Consider the following 20190-nt stretch of genomic DNA (forward strand, 5'->3'; position numbering starts at 1 on the left):
GGCAAGCAGAACTGGGAACTGACAGGATATCCAGAAACCAAGAGGAGACCCCTTTGTGCTGAGACATGGCACAATTCAAGTTGATATCCAGTTATATCAGTTGAAAATATGTTTATTCTGTTGGTATGTACATTCTCTCTATCTGGTGAATGAAAAATGGCATCAAGTTTATCACTTTTTGTGACTAACCAAACAGGGCCAGGGTCAGAAGAACCTGGTCCATGCCAATCAGTTATTCCAGCCTGTGGCATCATTCAGGCCTCTGTGTTACCTGGTTCACAGTCAGCTTGTGCCTGTACAAATCAAACCACACATCTTCCATTGTTCCCCTAATACTGACTTGAACTCCTTTGCTGATGCCTGTAGTGCACTCACCGTTAGGATGGTGGGCACTCCCAGTTATAGGAAAGGATTATGTGGGTTGAAACCAGCTAAAGCCCATTGCTACCTTCAGGAAACTTTTATTTGTTGTTAACTTTGTATAATCCTTCATGCTGAGCTGTGTGTACACTCCTCCCCATGCTGGTCTGGCTAAACCAAGGAGCCTTCCCAGCCTTTTAACTAACACTCTCAGCTGATGCACTCAGGTGGCACAGTTGTTTATCTGAAATAAAGGCCACCTGTGAGCCCTTTGTGCTGACTTTTAAGTCAGCATTTTTTTGCAGCCTGCTTGAGCAGTCACAGCCTGCGGAGCCTGCCTTTGCCAGTGCCTTTGCCATCCATTGCATCAGGTTATTGAGGATAGGTCCATCCTGTTCTTGGCTGACAGCAGCATATTTTTCACTGGAAAATACATGCTACTGGAAACTGGAAGTCATGCAGTGACATTCCATCACCTCAATGGGACTCCACAGGGAATAGTGATGTAAGAATTAACCTCAGGCACATTTGGTTGCTTTTAGAAACATTGAAGAATGAGGGAGTCTGTTTTCACTGTGTTGGTAATCACAAAGTGCAATCACTGACTGGTTCCTTGCTGTTAGTGAGTAGGCAAGGTCATTTGCAGTAACTTACTATTTCACTGCAGTAGTGGAAAAAGGCCTTTAATAAGGCCTAGATATGAAAATGAACAGGTGGAAAAGTGGGACCTGCTTGTATGTTTTGTCCTTGAAGACTAAATCTGGGAAAGAGAAGGATGCATGTGACACCCTGGCATGGCTAGTTCCAGAAAGAACACACCAAAAGCAGTTCAGGTAAGAAGTGCACTGATATTTCTTTTCTCCTGAAATAACTGTGATACTTTTTTAAAACTTATTTTTCCACACAGGTATTCATCAAATGCCAATGATTTTCAAGTCTTTGTATTCTCTTGGAGTATTGTTTTATTGTTAGTATGGCTCAAGTTTATTCATGGAGGATTTTCACTGTGACATTGATCTTAGAAGTCAGTTCTAAATGAAGACCTGAAATCATTTCATGAAGAAAAGTCTAAGGTCTTTTCTCTGAAGGAGGAAATTGTAGGAAATGCAAGAAAGGACTTTGATAACAGCTCTAGCTTTCAAATTCAGGCAGCTAAAACTCTCCTGCACTATCCTTTACATTTGATTTTGGGATTTGTTCCTTGACTCAGATAAATCACTGATCACTTAAAATGAGATGAAACTTATGCAAAGTTTCTGCTGGAGAGGCAAATGTAGTTGATCACTTTCCATCAGCTGCTCTTCACAAAGAGAAGTGTGAAGAAAACTACTAATATTTCTTAGCAGGGACTGGACAATGACATCAGAGAAACATTAGGTAAGAGAAGGTTCCTAGTTGCCAATGGGATTCACCCACAACCTCTCGTGTGATAAATCTGTTGTATTGGTTTTGCACTGCCAGGGTTTTGGTAGCAGGGGAGCCACAGAGGTGGCTCCTGTGGGCAGCTGCTGGAAGCTTCCACCATGTCCAGCAGAGCCAATCCCTGATGGCTCTGAAGATGGACCTGCTGCTGGCCAGAACTGGGCCAATGAGAGAGGTTGGTAAAGCCTCTGTGCTGACATATTTAAGAAAATCAAAACAAAGTCACGGGGTTTTGCTTCTAGTCCGAAAAGAGGAGGGAGTGAGAACATGTGAGGGAAGCAACATGGAGACACCAAGGTCAGTGCAGAAGGAGGAGGAGAAGGTGCTGCAGGCCCTGGAGCTGACATTCCTCTGCTGGCCATGGTGAAGCAGCTGAGACCTTGCAGCCCATGGGGATCCACAGGGGATGCAGGGGTCCCACCCACAGCCTGTGGGGAATGCAGATATCCACCCACAGCCTGGGGGGATCCACAGGGATGCAGAGATCCACCCACAACCCATGGGGATCCACAGGGATGCAGAGATCCATGGACAGCCCGTGGGGATGGATCCCTGTGATGCAGAGATCCACGCACAGCCCGTGGGGATGGATCCCTGTGATGCAGAGATCCATGCACAGCCCGTGGGGATGGATCCCTGTGATGCAGAGATCCACCCACAGCCCGTGGGATGGATCCCTGTGATGCAGAGATCCACACACAGCCCGTGGGGATGGATCCCTGTGATGCAGAGATCCGTGCACAGCCCATGGGGATGGATCCCTGTGATGCAGAGATCCGTGCACAGCCCATGGGGATGGATCCCTGTGATGCAGAGATCCGTGCACAGCCCGTGGGGATGGATCCCTGTGATGCAGAGATCCATGCACAGCCCGTGGGGATGGATCCCTGTGATGCAGAGATCCATGCACAGCCCATGGGGATGGATCCCTGTGATGCAGAGATCCGTGCACAGCCCGTGGGGATGGATCCCTGTGATGCAGAGATCCGTGCACAGCCCGTGGGGATGGATCCCTGTGATGCAGAGATCCATGCACAGCCCATGGGGGAGGTGCCCATGCTGGAGCAGGTGATGCCTGGAGGCTGTGATCCCGTGGGAGACCTGATGGAGAGAGGGGCCCTGCTCCAGGCTGGAGCAGCCTGTCCTTTGTGGATTGTATCCCGTGGAAAGAGTGACCCACGTTGCAGTGGTTTTGGGAGGGCTGTGTGCCCGTGAGAGAGACTCAGACTGCAGCAGGTGTGGTGGGGCTGCTGCTCGTGAGAGTGGAGCCACGCTGGAGAAGTTCATAGAGAACTGTCTCCTGTGGGAGGGACCCCACGGCCTCACAGGGGAAGGACTCCTCTCCCTGAGCAGTGGAAGAAAATGTCAGTGATGAACTGACCAAACCCCCTGCCCTGTATCCCTGCACTCTCCTTGGGAAGGAGGGAGGGGCTGGGGGAAAAGGTGTTTTATAAGGGCTTATTTGACTTCTCATTATCCTCCTCTGATTCTGCTAGTAATAAAATTCACTTTGCAACCTTAAGTTGAACCTCTTTTGCCCTTGAAATGTTTTCTCCCAGTCCTTATCTCACTCATGAGCCTTTTGTTGAATTTTTTTTCCCTCTTCACTGTCCAGCTGTAGCAGGGAAGTGTGAGGGACCGACTCTCATGGGTGCCTGGCATTGGGCCAGTGTCAAATCACGACAGTTCATACCCTGGTGTGATCTCAGTCTAATCCTGAGAGCAAGACACCCCTGAATGCTGGCAAACTCATTCATTCTCCTAATGCTGTTAGATTTCCATTCATCTTTCAATCACCTCCCATTTCTTTTACCTTCCAGAGACCCCTTTGAGGGTCTGTGTGTTACATTTTGGAATATGTTTGCTAGAGTATCTTTATTTGCATGATTGGAAAGAGTGCAGTTCTGGATTTGGGTGCACTGCTCATGGATCACTTGTTTTATGATGACGTATTGTGAAAAGGTATTTTATCTTCAGGTGTTGGGTAATCCAGGAGACAAAACAAACCAAAGGAATGATATTGAACTAGCTATCTAAATAGTAACTGATAGCATTGACCCATGTGAATTTTGACACTTGCTACAGGAACTTTGTCCTCTTGCAGGCACATAAATAGCCAGTGAAGAGATCACAACCTTCCACTGAAGGCACCATGCAGGTCCTCCTCCTCCTCGCAGCTGTAGGGCTTTGCTGGGGGCAGTACAACCCCAACACTCTCCCTAAGAGAACCTCCATTGTGCATCTCTTTGAATGGCGCTGGCAGGACATTGCTCTGGAGTGTGAACGCTACTTGGCTCCTAATGGATTTGGAGGAGTTCAGGTATGTCTGTTTCCTGTGAGTAGTAGGAAAATGGCGTTGTAATATTTTATTAATAAGTCAAAATGCCCGAGCTGGACACAGTCATCTCCAAGTAACCTTGCTGCTGAGGAGGGAGGGTTGGAAGTAGTAACTGCTTTTAGAAATATCCCTAACCCTGCAGGACCAATGAATGATGGTGTATCTCTAGCAGAATCATTACAAAGGGGCATGCTTTCTTCTGAAAGGCTTCCCCTGAAAGCTAAGTAGAAGGTAAAGCTCTTTACCTTGTTCCAGAGGAAGTATGGAAGCAGTGAGGTTTGGCATTCCTAAGGCTGTCACTACTACAAGTAAAAATAATTCCTGTGGCTTCAGCCCTTCCATGCACATGTCCTTGAAAGCAGGCCCTTGCTGGACCTGGGCAACCCACAGGAGCAAACCAAAATGTCTTTCTTGCCAGTGTACAAGACAGACATCTAACAGACCTGAACTTCTGCTGTGGGAGAGATTGGGTTGGGTACTAGCTTTCCTCTGAGGGCAGAAGTCCTGAGTGCAGATTTTGCCCTTAAAATGCTGAAATAAAACCATTTGATTTCTCATCAAAGTACCTAATTTCATCTGCAGGTTTCACCTCCAAATGAAAATATTGTTGTTACTAACCCAAACAGACCCTGGTGGGAAAGATACCAGCCCATTAGCTACAAGCTCTGCACTCGATCAGGAAATGAACAGGAATTCAGAGACATGGTGACCAGATGCAACAATGTTGGAGTAAGTGCCTTGATAATGTGTCTGATAGAGCAAAAAGTACTGGATCAGCTGAGAGAAGGTGCTGCTGTCCTCAAAGGAGGTGTAAATTGAGAAGAAACTGAAAGGGATTTAATCAGCTTAAAATCAACTTAATAGTGATGTGGTAAAGCCCTGGCTGTGACTTCATGTTTGCTACAAAACATACTGAAATGCACATATTGCTTTTCCAGGTTCATATCTATGTGGATGCTGTTGTCAACCATATGTGTGGGGCTGCAGGTGGCTCAGGCACACATTCTACCTGTGGAAGCTATTTTCATGCTGGAAACAGGGATTTTCCAGCTGTACCATACTCTGGCTGGGATTTCAATGATGGCAAATGTCACTCTGGAAGTGGAGAAATTGAAAATTATGGTGATATATATCAGGTAACTTCCCCTGGCAAAAATTTCAAATTTTTTTTTTTTTTTTATATGTTCTGTTATCTCTACAGCAAAATCAAATGGTGTAGTGCCTCACAAAACCTGTGCTTAGTCACTGGACAAGTGAATGAAGTAGTGACCATAGGTATGTGTGGCAAAAAATATTCTAAGTACTGAGGAATCAAGAACCTATGTGCAGAACTTTGCTCCTGAACTGAGCCCAGTGTACTCAGCTCAGCCTGCAAGCTCATTTTTATAGCTTATAAACTTATGTGATCATGATAAGGAGACCTCTTGGAAAACTGACAGCAGTGCAAGGTGGTGCCCTGGCTACACAACTTACTGGTTTTCATCCTTAGAAGCAGCTCTTTCTCAAGCTCTCCCTTCAGCCACTTTGGAACAATACATCATAATGTTTCTGCACTTGCCCTGCTTCATGTAAAGGTTGTCTTTCATTGGTTCAGGTGGCTCCTGCTGTGGTAATACCTACAACACACACCTCAAATCCCGGATTACAACAAGTTAAAGCTATTTCCATTCCAGTGTCCTCTCCCAGTTCCTTTGGACTAGACCATCATGTTTAATGTTATAGTGAACTCCTCCCCTTCCCCCTGCTCTGGCTCGGACTTACCCAGAGACTGCAGTCCCTGGGGGTTGTACCTGCCCCAGGTGCAGCCATTTCTGTGAGCCACAGGCCCTTCAGGGGGACTCCTGCTGCTGCGTGCATTTATCCACCCCACAGTGGCTCTGAGGGGCAGCTGTTCCAGCACAGCCCTGTCCATGGGCCTCAGTGCCCTCAGGAGCAGACCTGCTCCAGCACGGCCTCGCCCACAGCCACTGTCCCCTCAGAAAGCCAACCCGCCCAGCACGGCCTTGCCCCTGGCTGCAGTCCCTGCAGGGTGTTCCTGCTCTGCTGTGGCTTGATCCACAGCCACACACGGATTTCAGGTGCTCCAGCACGGCCTCGTGAACAGCCACCGCGGCTTCAAGGTCCTGCTGCAGCACAGACCTGTCCTTGGGCCCCGACACCTTCAGGTGCGACCTGCTGTGGCACTGACACAGCCATGGCCACAGGCACTGCCAGATGTACCTGCTCTGGGGGGGACTTTTCCATGGCCAGGAGCACCTCCAGATGTACCTGTCCCCCATGGAGTCAGCCACAGTCACAGTCCCTGTGTCTCGAGTCCAGGCTGGAGCTGCAGCGTGTGCAGAACAGCAGCACAGGAGCAGCAGCACAGGTGCCAGCCCAGGCCAGTGCCGGGGTCAGAACGTCCCAGGGCGAGGGGATCGCAGCACAGGCTGATCAAAGCACAAGGCAGCCCCGCAGGAGCCCTGGGCTCTAATGCAGTGAGGCCACTGAGCCCCATGGCAAGCACAGGAGCCTGGCAGTTATTAGCCAAACAGCAATAACAGCTATAAATTCAGTCTAGCACATTAATATATCCACTGTTAATATGAACCCTTTGAGTCCCATGTTGGGCACCAAAGAGGACTTGTGATTTAACCAAGCCAGCAGCTAAACACCACTCAGCCTCCTGCTTTCAGTAGGATGGGGCAGAGAATTGGAAAAGTAAAACTGAGAAAACTCATGGATTGAGATAAAGACAGTTTAATAGGTAAAGAGAAAGCCATGCACACAAGCAAAGTAAAATAAGAATTTATTCCCCACTTCCCATTGGAAGACAGGTGTTTGGCTCTCTCCAGGACAGTAGGGCTTTATAATGTGCAACAGTGACTTGCAAAAACAAAAGCCTTTGCTCCAAATATCACTCCCTTCCTTCTTCCCAATCCAATAGAACCTTATTAACCACCATCTCACCTCCACCCCTCCTTTGATACGCAGGTATCTTTATTTTTTTCTCTTCTGTTGCGCAGGTCCGGGACTGTCGCTTGGTCAGCCTTCTGGATTTGGCCCTGGAGAAGGACTACGTGCGCTCAAAGATTGCAGAGTACCTGAACTATCTCATTGACATTGGTGTAGCAGGATTCCGACTTGATGCTGCCAAGCACATGTGGCCTGGGGATATAAGAGCGTTTCTGGACAAGCTGAAAGATCTAAATACTCAATGGTTTCCTGCTGGAACTAAACCTTTCATTTACCAGGAGGTAATCGCCACGTTTTCTCCTTTATCTTTGCCTTTTGTATCTCTTTTGTAACAATACATCTTCATCCAATTTACCCTAGAAGGAGCTCAAAATTTACTTATAGCAGGCCTGCAGACATAGGTGGTTTTGATTTTTGAAAATGCCTCCACAACAGATTGTCAATCAACTTTACCTTTCTTTTGTTCAGTCGTGTTTTTACGTGCGTCGCTCATGTCTTATACTGACTTTTTGTTGATCTACACAGCACAAATACATAAAGATTTACTTCTCAATGTAAAGCAAGAACTCGTGTTGAGTTGTGTACATTGCATTGTGGGTTTTTGTGAGACAAGAAGGGACATAGGTTTTCTTTCTTATACCAGGTAATTGACTTGGGTGGAGAGCCCATCAAAGGCAGTGAATACTTTGGAAATGGCCGAGTGACAGAATTCAAATACAGTGCCAAACTGGGGACAGTGATCCGCAAGTGGGACGGAGAAAAGATGGCCTACTTAAAGTAAGGATGAAGGTGCTGAAATTTATCCAGGATTCACTGGATGTGCCATTTGACAGGGTAGCTTCAAGCCTGTGTTTTTCTTTAGGAACTGGGGAGAAGGCTGGGGCTTTATGCCTTCCGACAGAGCCCTGGTCTTTGTGGATAATCACGACAACCAGAGAGGGCATGGAGCCGGTGGAGCTTCTGTTCTAACCTTCTGGGATTCCAGGTAAGGGATTGCTCTTGTCTGGGTGATGTTTCTTGCTTTTGCTTGTTTGTCTATGTCTTGTCTGGCCGGTTGGTCCTTCCATGTCTCATTCCTTGTTTGTCCAACAAACAGGCTCTATAAAATGGCATCAGGTTTCATGCTTGCCCACCCATATGGGTTCACACGTGTGATGTCAAGTTTTCGCTGGCCAAGATATTTTGAAAATGGAAAGGTGAGCTATAAATCCATGGGGATTACGGGTCAGAACAGAGCCAGAGAAGCAGTCCAGTGTGTTTCAGTTTGTGAAGTAATTTCCCTGTCCCATGCTAGATGTAGCCAGTGAAACTTTGATGCTCCCTCTAGCTTTGCTCTCCAGAGGAGCTCTCTGCATTTTCAGTCAGAAGGTATAACGCTGTCTTTTTTCCAATGACAGGACATCAATGACTGGGTTGGACCCCCAAGTAATGCAGATGGCTCCATAAAACCTGTTACAATCAACGAGGACACGACCTGTGGCAACGACTGGGTTTGTGAACATCGCTGGCGTCAAATCAAGTAGGGCCGTGGGGAGAAAGAAGCAGTAAAAGCAGTTGCTTTTGCTCCATGTGGCTTTAGAGCTGTTGCAGGTGCAGTGAGAGACGGTGCTTGTGTTTTCAGGAACATGGTTATCTTCCGTAATGTGGTGGATGGTGAGCCTTTCTCCAACTGGTGGGACAATGGCAGCAATCAAGTGGCTTTTGGCCGTGGCAATAAAGGCTTCATCATCTTCAATAATGATGACTGGTAAGTTCATGACAGAAATAGTGTCCCTAGGGAGAACAATAGCATCCCTCATCAGCAATCCAACATGAGTGCATGCTGGGTCCAGAGTGCTAAAATGGGAGTGTGGGAGGGGTAGGATCAGAAAGCTCATGCTTTACAATGCCCTTCAAATTAGGGAGTTAAGATCAGGTTCAGAAATCTTATACAATTTGAAATGTCTGTTTTAAAAACATTGTATAAATTGTGTTTATTTTCTCATAGGAATATGAATGTCTATGTGCAAACTGGACTGCCTGCTGGTACCTACTGTGATGTTATTTCTGGACAAAAGGAGAACAACAAATGTACTGGAAAGCAGGTGTTTGTTTCTCGTGATGGAATGGCTAATTTCCAGATTAATACCGATGCTGAAGATCCGTTTATTGCAATTCATGTTGATGCCAAATTATAATTCAGGAGAAATGTCCTCCTCTGTTTGGCCTGTGTATTATTGTTTCCCCCATGTGTTATTCCCTGTTTTTTGAGCATGAGTGACTCTCTATTGAATAATAAATGGCATTCAAATTGAAGAGTAATTTTTTCCCTTAATGAATTAGATGAAACTTTATCCCCTCATAACTAGTGGCAATGCACTCGTAAGTTTTATGGCAATGCAGCACTCCAGTTCCCATGTAACAAAAACAATGAAGAAGAAAAAAAAAAGAATCTGAGCTAGCACCTGCCTAAGCTAAAATGTAGTACATACACACACACTTGTACCCCAGAGCAGCCACCTTGTGGGCTGTCAGCTAGGAGCAGTGCCTACATAGAGAGTTTATCCCTTCTTTATGACAAACCAAACCTGGGGTCTGGGTCACTGAAGGAAGCTGGGCCATTCCAACCAGTTATTCCAGCCTTTGGCATCAATGAAACCAGCAGTCACCTGGTGCACAAAGCAAAGCCTCAGCTCTTGCATCGTTTGCCCCAGTGGTTTGAGGCAAGCGAACGCTCCCTGTGCGGGTGCCGAGGGTGCCTGAGAACACACCGTGTATCCAGACATTGCTTCCACCTTGTGCCACCGGCTGAGGCATGGCAAATTCCTTCCTCTGGTGCCTTAGGCTCCCTCATTCTCTAATATCTCCAAGAATTGTGCAAACAGAGCGCAGGTTTGGCAGCTTTTCCCAAATCCCTTGTCAGCTGTGAGAAGATGCTGAGGTGAGAGCGAGTGTGCGGGCCTTGCTTTGAGTCAGAATCTCTGCTAGGCCAAAACTGCATCCTGGAGGGAAAAATGGAAGGAGTTGCTCCAACTTGAGGCTGAGGTGTGCTTTTAAGGGCTGTTTCCTTTCTGTGGTGTTGGGGGTGGATGTTGGCTCTCAGTGTGCCCTAGGGCTCCAAGTGTCTGTCAGGGCAGTCATGGTGTGGGAAGTGTCCCTGGCCCGTCACTGGACGTCCATCTGTCTCCCTTGCCGGCTGTGGCCAGCACCTCCTGGATCCATGGACTCAGCCCCTGCATCCACTGGAGAGGTGCCAAAGGTCTGGGGACTTGTGTGGCAGGGCATTGATAGCCTTTACAAACCTGTTATTTGCCCAGAGGGGCAGGTCAGGGAGTCTTTGGGCCCCTCTGAAATTGATGGGAACTGTCTTAAGCCCTGCATTCAGCTCTACCCCTCAGAAACTAGGATTGCACACTCTATTATTCAGGCATTGCCCATTCCCAAATGGAATAATCAGTTCGCACTTCAAATTGCAAATCCGTCCCCAAGCCCCACAGCTTTTGTGGCAAATGATTGAAATGACACACTGATCTGAAACAACACACACTGAGGTGGCCATAAATCAACAGGCTGAATATGGAGAAGATTGTCTGTGCCTGTGAACATATGTGGATCCACTTTCCAAGGATTTTGGAGTGCAATGAATGCTTTGCCTAATGTAGGTTCTTGTAGCTCTGCATTTCACAGTGGTACTAAATACAACATGGAGAAAAAGAAATCATGAGACACTTCCTTTAGGTCTAAGTAAAACTCTGTGGGCCAAATGTTCACTGCTTTGAAAGGACCTAACCTGAGTTCAGACTTTGCGGTTTTTTCCTTTTATTTCAGGATTTTGGCACATTGCCTTATAATTTGAACATAAAGATGATGAGAAAGCAACAGCATCATCAAGAGCATCACCAGGTCTTTCAGATAACTCACTAAACCCACAGTTACAGTCAACATTACTGCTGATCTCTTAAGTTTTCAAAAAAATGTTATTACTAGGAAATGTTTCTTTATAATTTCTACTCTTCTATGTGAAGTGATGACACTAAGACCTTATTTTTTTATATCAATAATCAATGACAATTTGAAGTTATGTTATGAAATTTATCATATTTAAGGTAAGATATTTGCTAGGGCACAACAGGATGGCACAACAGATCTGCTGGATCGTAAAATTTTAGAATTTTGTGGCACAACGCAATATTTAATTTTCTGTTGGACATAGTGCTCACTTTTATTGGCCAAATAGTGAATTTAGCTGTGTAATTAATCTCTGAATTGATAAATTCATTGGAAATTTACAATTATGGTGTGTTGGGGATATTTTTCCTCTTTTTTTTTTTTTTTTTTTTCCTATTTTGGAGATTTTTCCCACCATAGTTCTGCTTCCAAATGGGGCTTTCAGCATAACAGTGATCAGAATTTAATGGAAGTGATGCACAGTAAAGCAAAGCAAAGTGAATAGCTGCTAGTATGTACCACTGCTCATATTTAAGCATATGAGAGAGAAAGAGACATTCAGGCAGTACACACTTTCACATTCATCCAAACTGAAAAAAGAAACTATTATTTGATAATTTATCCTTCTAGCGGGTTTAATCCATGGAGTTAAAATTGTGTATTTGTCAGATAAGATGAAATAAACAGTGAGATTAGAAAAACCATGAACTCTTAGTGTACTGTCTATGAGTGGACCAGAAGGTTGTTTCCTGAATTATTCATGACAATTTATTTTCTCAGCTAAGTGCAACAGCAAATATAGAAACTTTTGTTCAGCTCTGCATGCCTTTGTGCCAGCTTAATATCTCCCTGAATCACTGCTACTTTTCTAAGAGAAGGAGTTCTGTAAAGGGAAACTAACAATTTATTGTCTCTTTATTGTCTCATTTATGGAGACTGTAAAATTTTTATTCAAGTTATTTTCTTTTAAGGGGGAACAAATGAAAAACGGAACACACAACACTAAGTTTTAAATTGCTGATTGTGTGTTTATCTGCAGTCTGTGTTTTTAACAGTCTTAGTGTTTTAGTCTCATTGCACAATTCTGAACAGTGTACAGATATTTCCTTTGCAGGTGTTTTATGCTGTGGCAATTTTAATTTTGCCTTAATGTTAAATCAGAATGCTTGTAAGAATGAATGCTGGTAACACTGTTTGAGATGATGGTAGTGAATTATCTCCAGTCACTGGAGTCAAAATGAGAGTGAGTGCTTGGATTTTCAGCCGCTGAAAATCAGATTTTGGCTCACTAAAGCACTCAGGGTGGGAATAAATAGCCAGAGCACTTGGTGTAGGATTAAGAAAGTGACTTACACCCTCTAGGAGAGCAGTAAAGAGTGAGCTGTGCTGTGGCACTTCTGAGTTCAAAATGGAAATACTAAACGTTTGTCAGAGAATGGTCCTAAATTGATAATTTGATTGCATTATCCAGCCAACAAAACTGAGAAGCAGCCAACTTAACTAACTGTATTATACTTTCCTATTATTCCAACATTTATGTGACTGGGGTTTGGTTTGGGTTTTTTTTTGGTTTCTTGTTTTCTTGGGGCTCCCTTCCTTCCTCCCCCAAAGAGAAAGTGTGATGTCATGGTAAATATGCCACTGTATTTTATTTTTCATTTCAGCTGGAAGAAAGGCTTTGGAACTTTTGCACTTCCTGTGTGTTTGTAGATGACAAATGATAATAATTGTGGATGCTGTTTTCTGCAATCTTATAAATACCCTGGAGCATGAAGTCAGTCAGAAGATCCTTGAAGAAAGTTAACCTTTAGGGTTTGGGCAAGGTGACAACATGGAACTCGTTATGTTTGTAATAACGAACATTCAGATTTTGGCCTAATTTACACTGGTGTTGTTCCTGAGCTGTTCCCTTGCAATGTGTGAGGAAAGTGGTCCCTAAAATATTGATTCATTATCTTGCAGGACCTCATGATAGATTTGAAGTATTGGAATTGGTCTGTATTTAAAAATGTGTCATTTATTGCACCATTATTGTCTAACCTCTTCTGTCTTTGAGGTTTGGTAAGCACATCTGTGCCTTAGAAATCATCAAGGCTAAACTCAAATAATTCCTGCCTGACCTCGCAGAATAAAAAAATTCACTTGCAGAATATCTATGAATTTTGGTCATTTAAATACCAATCAAGTTGAATCTCACTGGTTGTAATGTTTAGCAACAGTAAAAAGAAGAGAAAAGGTTGAACAAATTGACACCAGGACAAAAAGGGTAATTGTTTTTTCCCCCAGATGTTTTCTTCTTGTTTTCTCCCACGTCTTCTTCTCTGGTACTAAAACCGAAGTGAATGGAAAAAGCCTATTCTGTACCTCTAGTTAGCAAGAAAACTGAGGTTAATAAACATTTGTTAAGAAGTCATGGGGTCACATCCCACTGTTAAAAGCACAATAGATGCAGCAACAGCCTTGGTTGCAGACCGGCTAATGCTTCTCACAAAGCAGTACAATTCCAAGAATAGCATTTCTTTAAATGGAGGTTTCCTGACAATGAGGGTAGCTTCACAAACATATATCCACGCCTCTAAAGACATCTAAATCTCTCTTCACTTGTCATTTACTCTCCTGCTCAAATCTTCAGCATTTGTAATCACCCTTTTGATTATATTTATACATACGTAATTTGTGTGGTCTGGTAGAAAATGGCAGGACAACATTTTACTGTAAAGCTGCAGCAAGATCATATTGGGAACAACAACAGATCAGAACTTGCCTGCTGAGATCAACCCTGGGATGTCTGAACTGGCATGGAGTGAACGGGTATTTCCATGCACTGGTATCATTGAATCTCCAAGAAGTTCCTCTGAACCTTGTTAAGTCAGATAATGGGGTAGAACAATAAGGCAATGAAGGCTAATATAGCATGAGGTCTCTCAGTCTGGCTTCTGTGCACGTTTCTGCCTTTGATCAGGTACTCCTTGAACCTACCTTTTTCTAGACAGTGCAGTTAGCAAAGGGCAGCTGACATGTGCAGTGGTGACAGGGACAGGACAGAGCAGTCAGAGCAGTGTTAGACAGCAGGGCAGAACATTTAGATAGGTGGCAAGCTAGGAGTAATACCAATATTGACAAAAATGATAGCTAGAACAAGACAGAACACAGAGAAGAGGCAAAGTCCTGGATGACTTGTCTGGAGGACCAAACTGTATTCATGGGTAGAAATTGCAGTCTGAAATGGCAAAAACAGGAGTAAAACTAGTAGCTCAACAAGCACCATGTTTGTGTCTAGTAGACAGGACATGCATGCTTTAAGTGGAGAAGAAATTATGTCTTAGAGCAGCTGTGAAAGAACTCTATGGTGCTGTAACCTGCAGCAAACGGTCTATTTATGGTAAAAGTAAAGACATTGTGCTGACAAATAGATTGCCATATTTTAGTGTCAGGCTTGTAAGCTATATAAGAAGAATAGGATGTTAAAATCTCTTAATAAGAGAGCTTAAGTGATAAAAAGAGAGAAGGAAATGTGTCAGAAAAATATGAGCAATGGATTTGGATCTAGTTTTCTACAGTTTCAGTATCTCTCCTACAAATGCTTATTTTTTTACATATAATCGCTACCACATTCATTGCCAGCCCTGATATCATAAATTAAGTTGTGGTCTCTACATAAATACCCCATTGCTTGCTGAGGGAAGCGAATATGGCAGTTCTGGGGGAAAAAAAAAAAAAAAAAAAGCCCCTACACATGTAAAAACTGCCAAAACAGAAGCCAAAATAGCTGAAATAAAACTCCATTTTCCTGATTCTTTTTTACATTGTGGGAAAATGCTTTCTACAGATCTTCAAGAGCAAAACGATGTGTTATCTTTGCTGATGTTCCTTGTGGCACTGTGTGGGTATCAAAACCTCATTGCACAACCAACCAAATAATTTTTTCACCTCACATGAGACTGGACAAAATTTGTCCTAACAAGTCTACAGCATATTTACAAAGCTGAGAAACTGTAGAAGGGATGTAACTTCACTGTGGAGGGCTGTAGGGTTTTTTTCTAAAAGAAGGAAACCTCCCATAATTCAGCCACGATTCATTATCTTCCTATTTGTTATGGATGAAATACAATTGCCCTTTTACATGTCTGCTAACTTTGGAAAAATACTCATCTTCTAGAGACGCAAGTGGCTTTCTATTCATTTGATCTTCACATTCAAATGCCATGTTCTGTTTATCCCACACTTAGAGATCAGAGGGTTGAGTAAGATCACTGGGGTCATTTCAGTTGCACTATAATTACAAGATGATCCTCTCAACACACCTCTTAAATGTTTTATCTGGTCTACTTTGAACATGACTTTGTTGATCCATCCATGACTTCTTTTGAAGTGCTACTCTACTGCCTAATGGACTTTATGGCAGATTTCTTTTTATCAGTAAGATAAAATTTACATTTTCATATTATAGTTCATCGTTCTTTAATTGCCTTAAAAACCCCTTTTCTTTCCCCTGACAATATTTCTTATCAATAGGAAGAGACTAAGTATGTGCTGCATGTCAGTATAGTGCTGATTAACAAGAATTAAATCAACTGCCATAAAATGAAATGCGCTTTCATTTTTCCCTTCCACTTTTTTTTATCTAGGTAGACACAAAAAACTAGTAATGAGATTTTTTCTAGTCCTACACAATTCAGTAGAATTTTGGCCTCAAATGATCTGATACCTACACACATAAACTTTTTAGTTAATCCATAGTAATTGCAGGTGTAAATAACCTTGTTGCAATGCATCTGTCTGCCCTGAAAATATTAGGAAACAAGTGGTCTGACTAGTGTAAAATCAAGTAGCATATAATTGTGGATATGGATATGGATATCTAGTGTGTATCCATGCACACACATATGCACATATCTCACACATTTACATCTATGTGTTGGGGGTTTTCCTCATTCCTTATGCTTCCTCAGCTGGAAATTAAATGAAATATTTATGGATCGCTTTGTGCTCAATTTCTGCAAAAAATAATTTATAATAAAAATAACTTTTTAGGAATCAGAATTAACAAATAAGCTTTTATTCCTGGGAAAATTAACGGTGTAATCTCACATTTCTTGTGCATCCAGAATTCTCATTGAGATCAAATAGATATCACTATGGGAAAAAAATTAGCACTGAGACTGAGAAGATACAGTTAACTTGTTTTGTTTATGCATATTTCCCTTAAAGTGTTTGAAATATTGAGTCTTATTTTTTATTGAGTTCTGAGATTAGAACATCTTTAAAGATGCATGTATGATTTTGCAGTGAGATGGAATTTTAATTCACCCTTATCCTAACAAATGAGGGAATAGTGGAGAACTTTTTACTGAAGCCCAACACCCTTCACCCAGTAAAGCATCTGCAGTCTGAACTCTTCCTGCTCCTTTTATTTCTCAGAAATGGTAGTTCTTTTTCAAACTTGTCTTTATGGAGTTTTTTTTAAAGGAAACCCGATGTCTGTCCTTCTCCCTTCACTGTTTTGCAGGAATACATTCTGGTTCTACATGGCCAGTGGAAATATTTACTGTGGTGGGAAGTGACTTCAGATTTGGAAGAAGGAAGAGATGATATTCCTCTCTTTTCATATGGAATAGTCTCATAAAGAAAGCAGGAGAATTGACAGGTCAGTTTGGTGTCTCATTTCAAGGCAGTCACATACAGAATGAAACAATTACTTGCTCAGCTGTTCAAAATATATTTGTGCTGTTACTAATTAAAATTACTTTGGACTTTTAGGAACTTAGTGCTGTAGAGCACCTTGGCAACAACTCTTCAGGCCATGGCTCCATGCATTTTTCTACCATTCTTGAAAAATAAAAGGCATTCTGTGCTCAAAAAACCATCAGGAAAACTTAATTCCTTGTGTCATGTCATTAGAAAACTATTTTCTTCACAGCTATGTAATATTCTTTAAGCTATTATCTTACTCTCTCTTCATCCTTTGCCTGTTTTTAGCTTGGAGCCATACTACACAAATCCAGAAATGCTTGTATCAGTAAAATTGAGGACTTTCCATAGTGTTACTAAGTGAGAATGTACAAATTTTCTGAAACAAATGTCTAAAGATTTTAGGGAAACTGTCCATGCTACCATTCAAATCATGGGCACAATTTTGCTATTTTAAACTATCCTGCTGTTTACTTTAGAAACAATATGCACAAAGCCAGAGGTAAACAGTGTACAAAACCAAAATTCTGTTGCTGTTTGATTTTGAAAGTATTTAAATTGTGCAAAGTAAATGTATTCTTCTCTAGGTACTGGTGTGTTTACATTGCATATACCCAGTGATACACAAAAAGGCAGCGTTGGATCTATATTTATAATATAGATGACATTGTCTGTGTGTTTAGGAGACCCTGCATTTGCACAGAATGTAGCAGAGTTGTAAGCTTTGCTGAGTATCTCACTGAATTGAAATAAATAGCTTAGGCTCTTCAGATTCCATTTTTATGCTCAACAAACTGTCACTATGGAAGTAGCTTTGCACAGTTTATGACATTTTCAAGAGGTTTGCAGTTGTGCCCTGAATGCATTCAATTATACTTAGTATCAGCCTTCGGAATTACTTTTTTGCCATTATCCAGACAACTGTAGCACAGAGGAAAGTGCTTTGTTCAGAGATGGTATGCTGATGTCATCTATTTGAAAATCTGATATATTGAAACCGGCCACTCTCTGTGGAGGAAAAAATGCATCAAATTTATATGAAATATCAGAGGCCCTTTTCCCCCAGTTTGCCCAGCCCAGCAGTTAAACTGCAGAGACAGGAGGCTGAGGGAGACAGGCTGAGCCTGGGAAATCCCAGCTGCTGTGAAGCTCTATAGTGAAGAGAAGCATTGATTTTTCTTTTTAATTTCAAATCATCTCTACTCCTTGAATGCCATCCTATGATTTTTCAATTAAAAAGTATTGTGAAAAGATCGTGTGCAATTCAAAGATAAGGCCCAATTGCTACATGTTTCTGGGAACACAAAGTGTCAGTAATGAGTCTCTAACAAAAATAAAAATAAAAATAAAAAGACTGTCTACAGAAATGCATTCTTACATAGACATACTGATGCGCCTAATTAAAGAAGCTGAATCATGATCATCAGGGTAATGTAAATACTAATAATGTTAATAGCTTAGCTTAGTCTAAATTGGACTGTTCTGGAAAATAGCCACTAATTGGTATTGATAGGGAAGGATGAAGTAATGTAATTTTTGCTGACAGTTCTATACCCAGCACACAGAAACAAGTTCACTCCAATGCTAGAAAAAAGATTTCTGCTGAACTGCAAATAAGCACAAAGCATAAATGGTGCCTTTTGCTAAGTGCTAAGCATCCACAATGCAGCCTCAATTAGAGAAAACTTCGAGTTTTGGCAACTGTAGCAAAGCCTTGTAAGTGTTGGCAGGGTTTGAGGCTCAGGGCAGCTGGCTGGGGCTGCAGGAACAAACACCTGGGGGTTGCAGCCTGAGCCAGGGGAGCCAGAGCCCAATATCCCTGGTTCTGGGAGAACTCCCTCTTTGGGGAAGTTAACACTTTGTGGGAGTCTTTGCAACCCTGAAAAGCTCCCACATTCTTATTGTTAAAATTAAGACAATAAAATTCTGCCAGGCCAGCGATGGCTGTGCAAGCAATACAGAAACCCATTAACTAAGTCAAATGATCTGATAATATCCCGTTCTCTAGAGCTTTTCTCTTATTGAGCACTGAAGTAGAGTCAAGGTTCTAACATCTGCCTCTTACTTTCTCTCATGAAATGGAATGTTCTCTTCTGTAGTTTGAAAAATTACATTAAAAACAGAACATAAAAAACCCTCAGTTTCTCATATTAAAAAAGCACTTGTCAATTTGTTGTATGATTGTATTACACTTTATATTTATGCAGTGATAGAACCTTTCTGCATTATTGTGTACCCAGAAATATATAGATAAAAGTTCAATGATTTCATTGCAGACTTTAGTATCACCTTAAGTATCGCCTTAAGAAAATGGCTTTTATAGGTGTCTGAACTTTCTGTATTACAATTAGACAGAATGACTCTTTTAAGTAGAACACCTAATTTGATGCCTTTTAGTCATTGATGGAGCCTAAACATTTAAACTGACATTCTGCTTCCTACAGCTCCAGCTGCTAATTTTGACTCTATGAGTATGTACCTGCTGCAGGTCACCATCACTCCTACAGATGGATACCATTAAAATGTTGTTTCTGTTAAGCAAGAACAAGGTATGCAAGCCAGGTGATCTTTTGATTTAGCTCTCAGAACAAGATCTTTGCTGATAACAGAGCAGATGGTCAGCTTTGTTGAACAGGAGAATTAAAATATAGATATATTTTGGCAGATGTTCACTACATTCATGCACAGATAAATTTAATCCTCATCTTTTATGTCAGTCAGGTTCTAGGTGTAAAGGATGTGCAGTACATCACATGTAGTGTGTTCTGAAACCTGAACCATCACAACACTACATTTTCTGGTATCACTGCGGTGAAAGAATGATTTATTTTGCTTTTTTCCATCAGAAGACATAAAGATTGTTAAAGCCTTAATTTATTTTCATGTTTGCTTTCTGGTTTCTTACAGAGGGTAAGTTTCTAACCAAGCAGAATAGTGGTTTTCGAATAGGCTATTCATTTTTTGAAGTAAAAACAGGAGCAATGTAGCACAGATCTTCCAGCAATGCTGGAAGCATTCCCCACTGCTCAAGGGAAGAACTGAATGTCAGTAAACATTATAACTCAGTCCTGAAACTCATATGTAAATACACATCCTGGTTTTTTGTGTTTGGCATATTTCATTAGCCGGCTACCCACTTTGGTACTTTCCACAACCCATCTATTTTGATCAGTGGCCAGGAAAGTTAAAACAGAATACTTCACCAACATGTACAGCTTTGATAAGCTTGAATACGGAGAAAGTTTGTCAGGAATCCTTGGTTTATCAAGAAAAATTTTTTGCCAATAAAATTCCCTCCCTAACAATGTGGTGTCCCTGCTCCATTTTGTTTACCTCCAAACCAGAGAATTCTTCTTCATAAGCTCAGTGTCCTGAAAGAAAAAAAAAGGTGGAGTTCATGAGTTCATACACACTATAGAGTGTTTCACACTGGTGAGATTTTCAAAGGTACCTGTTTAGTAATTGGCAGATTTCTACAAGACCTCAAATCCAGAATA

The 20190-nt window shown here is 42.2% G+C and overlaps 1 protein-coding gene across 1 annotated transcript; it reads left to right on the top strand.

Moving 5' to 3' along the window:
- Window positions 1-662: 662 nt before the first annotated feature.
- Window positions 663-9267, top strand: LOC120756324 (pancreatic alpha-amylase). Its single transcript, XM_040072512.2, has 12 exons — window positions 663-865; window positions 1114-1193; window positions 3887-4102; window positions 4703-4849; window positions 5059-5256; window positions 7126-7356; window positions 7719-7852; window positions 7938-8060; window positions 8172-8271; window positions 8473-8594; window positions 8697-8822; window positions 9063-9267. The coding sequence occupies exons 3-12, from the start codon at window positions 3935-3937 to the stop codon at window positions 9250-9252; spliced, it is 1539 nt and encodes a 512-aa protein (XP_039928446.1). The 5' UTR covers window positions 663-865; window positions 1114-1193; window positions 3887-3934; the 3' UTR covers window positions 9253-9267.
- The last annotated feature ends 10923 nt before the right edge of the window (window positions 9268-20190 follow it).

Source organism: Hirundo rustica, chromosome 9, assembly GCF_015227805.2.
Source record: "Hirundo rustica isolate bHirRus1 chromosome 9, bHirRus1.pri.v3, whole genome shotgun sequence".
NCBI classification, from domain to species: Eukaryota; Metazoa; Chordata; class Aves; order Passeriformes; family Hirundinidae; genus Hirundo; species Hirundo rustica.

Bases quoted from the DNA above. Each gene is read 5' to 3' on its own strand.
- LOC120756324 (XM_040072512.2), top strand. From the start codon at position 3,935: ATGCAGGTCCTCCTCCTCCTCGCAGCTGTAGGGCTTTGCTGGGGGCAG. The intron at 4,103-4,702 runs GTATGTCTGTTT...TTTCATCTGCAG, and splicing joins ATGGATTTGGAGGAGTTCAG to GTTTCACCTCCAAATGAAAA. The intron at 8,595-8,696 runs GTAGGGCCGTGG...TTGTGTTTTCAG, and splicing joins CATCGCTGGCGTCAAATCAA to GAACATGGTTATCTTCCGTA.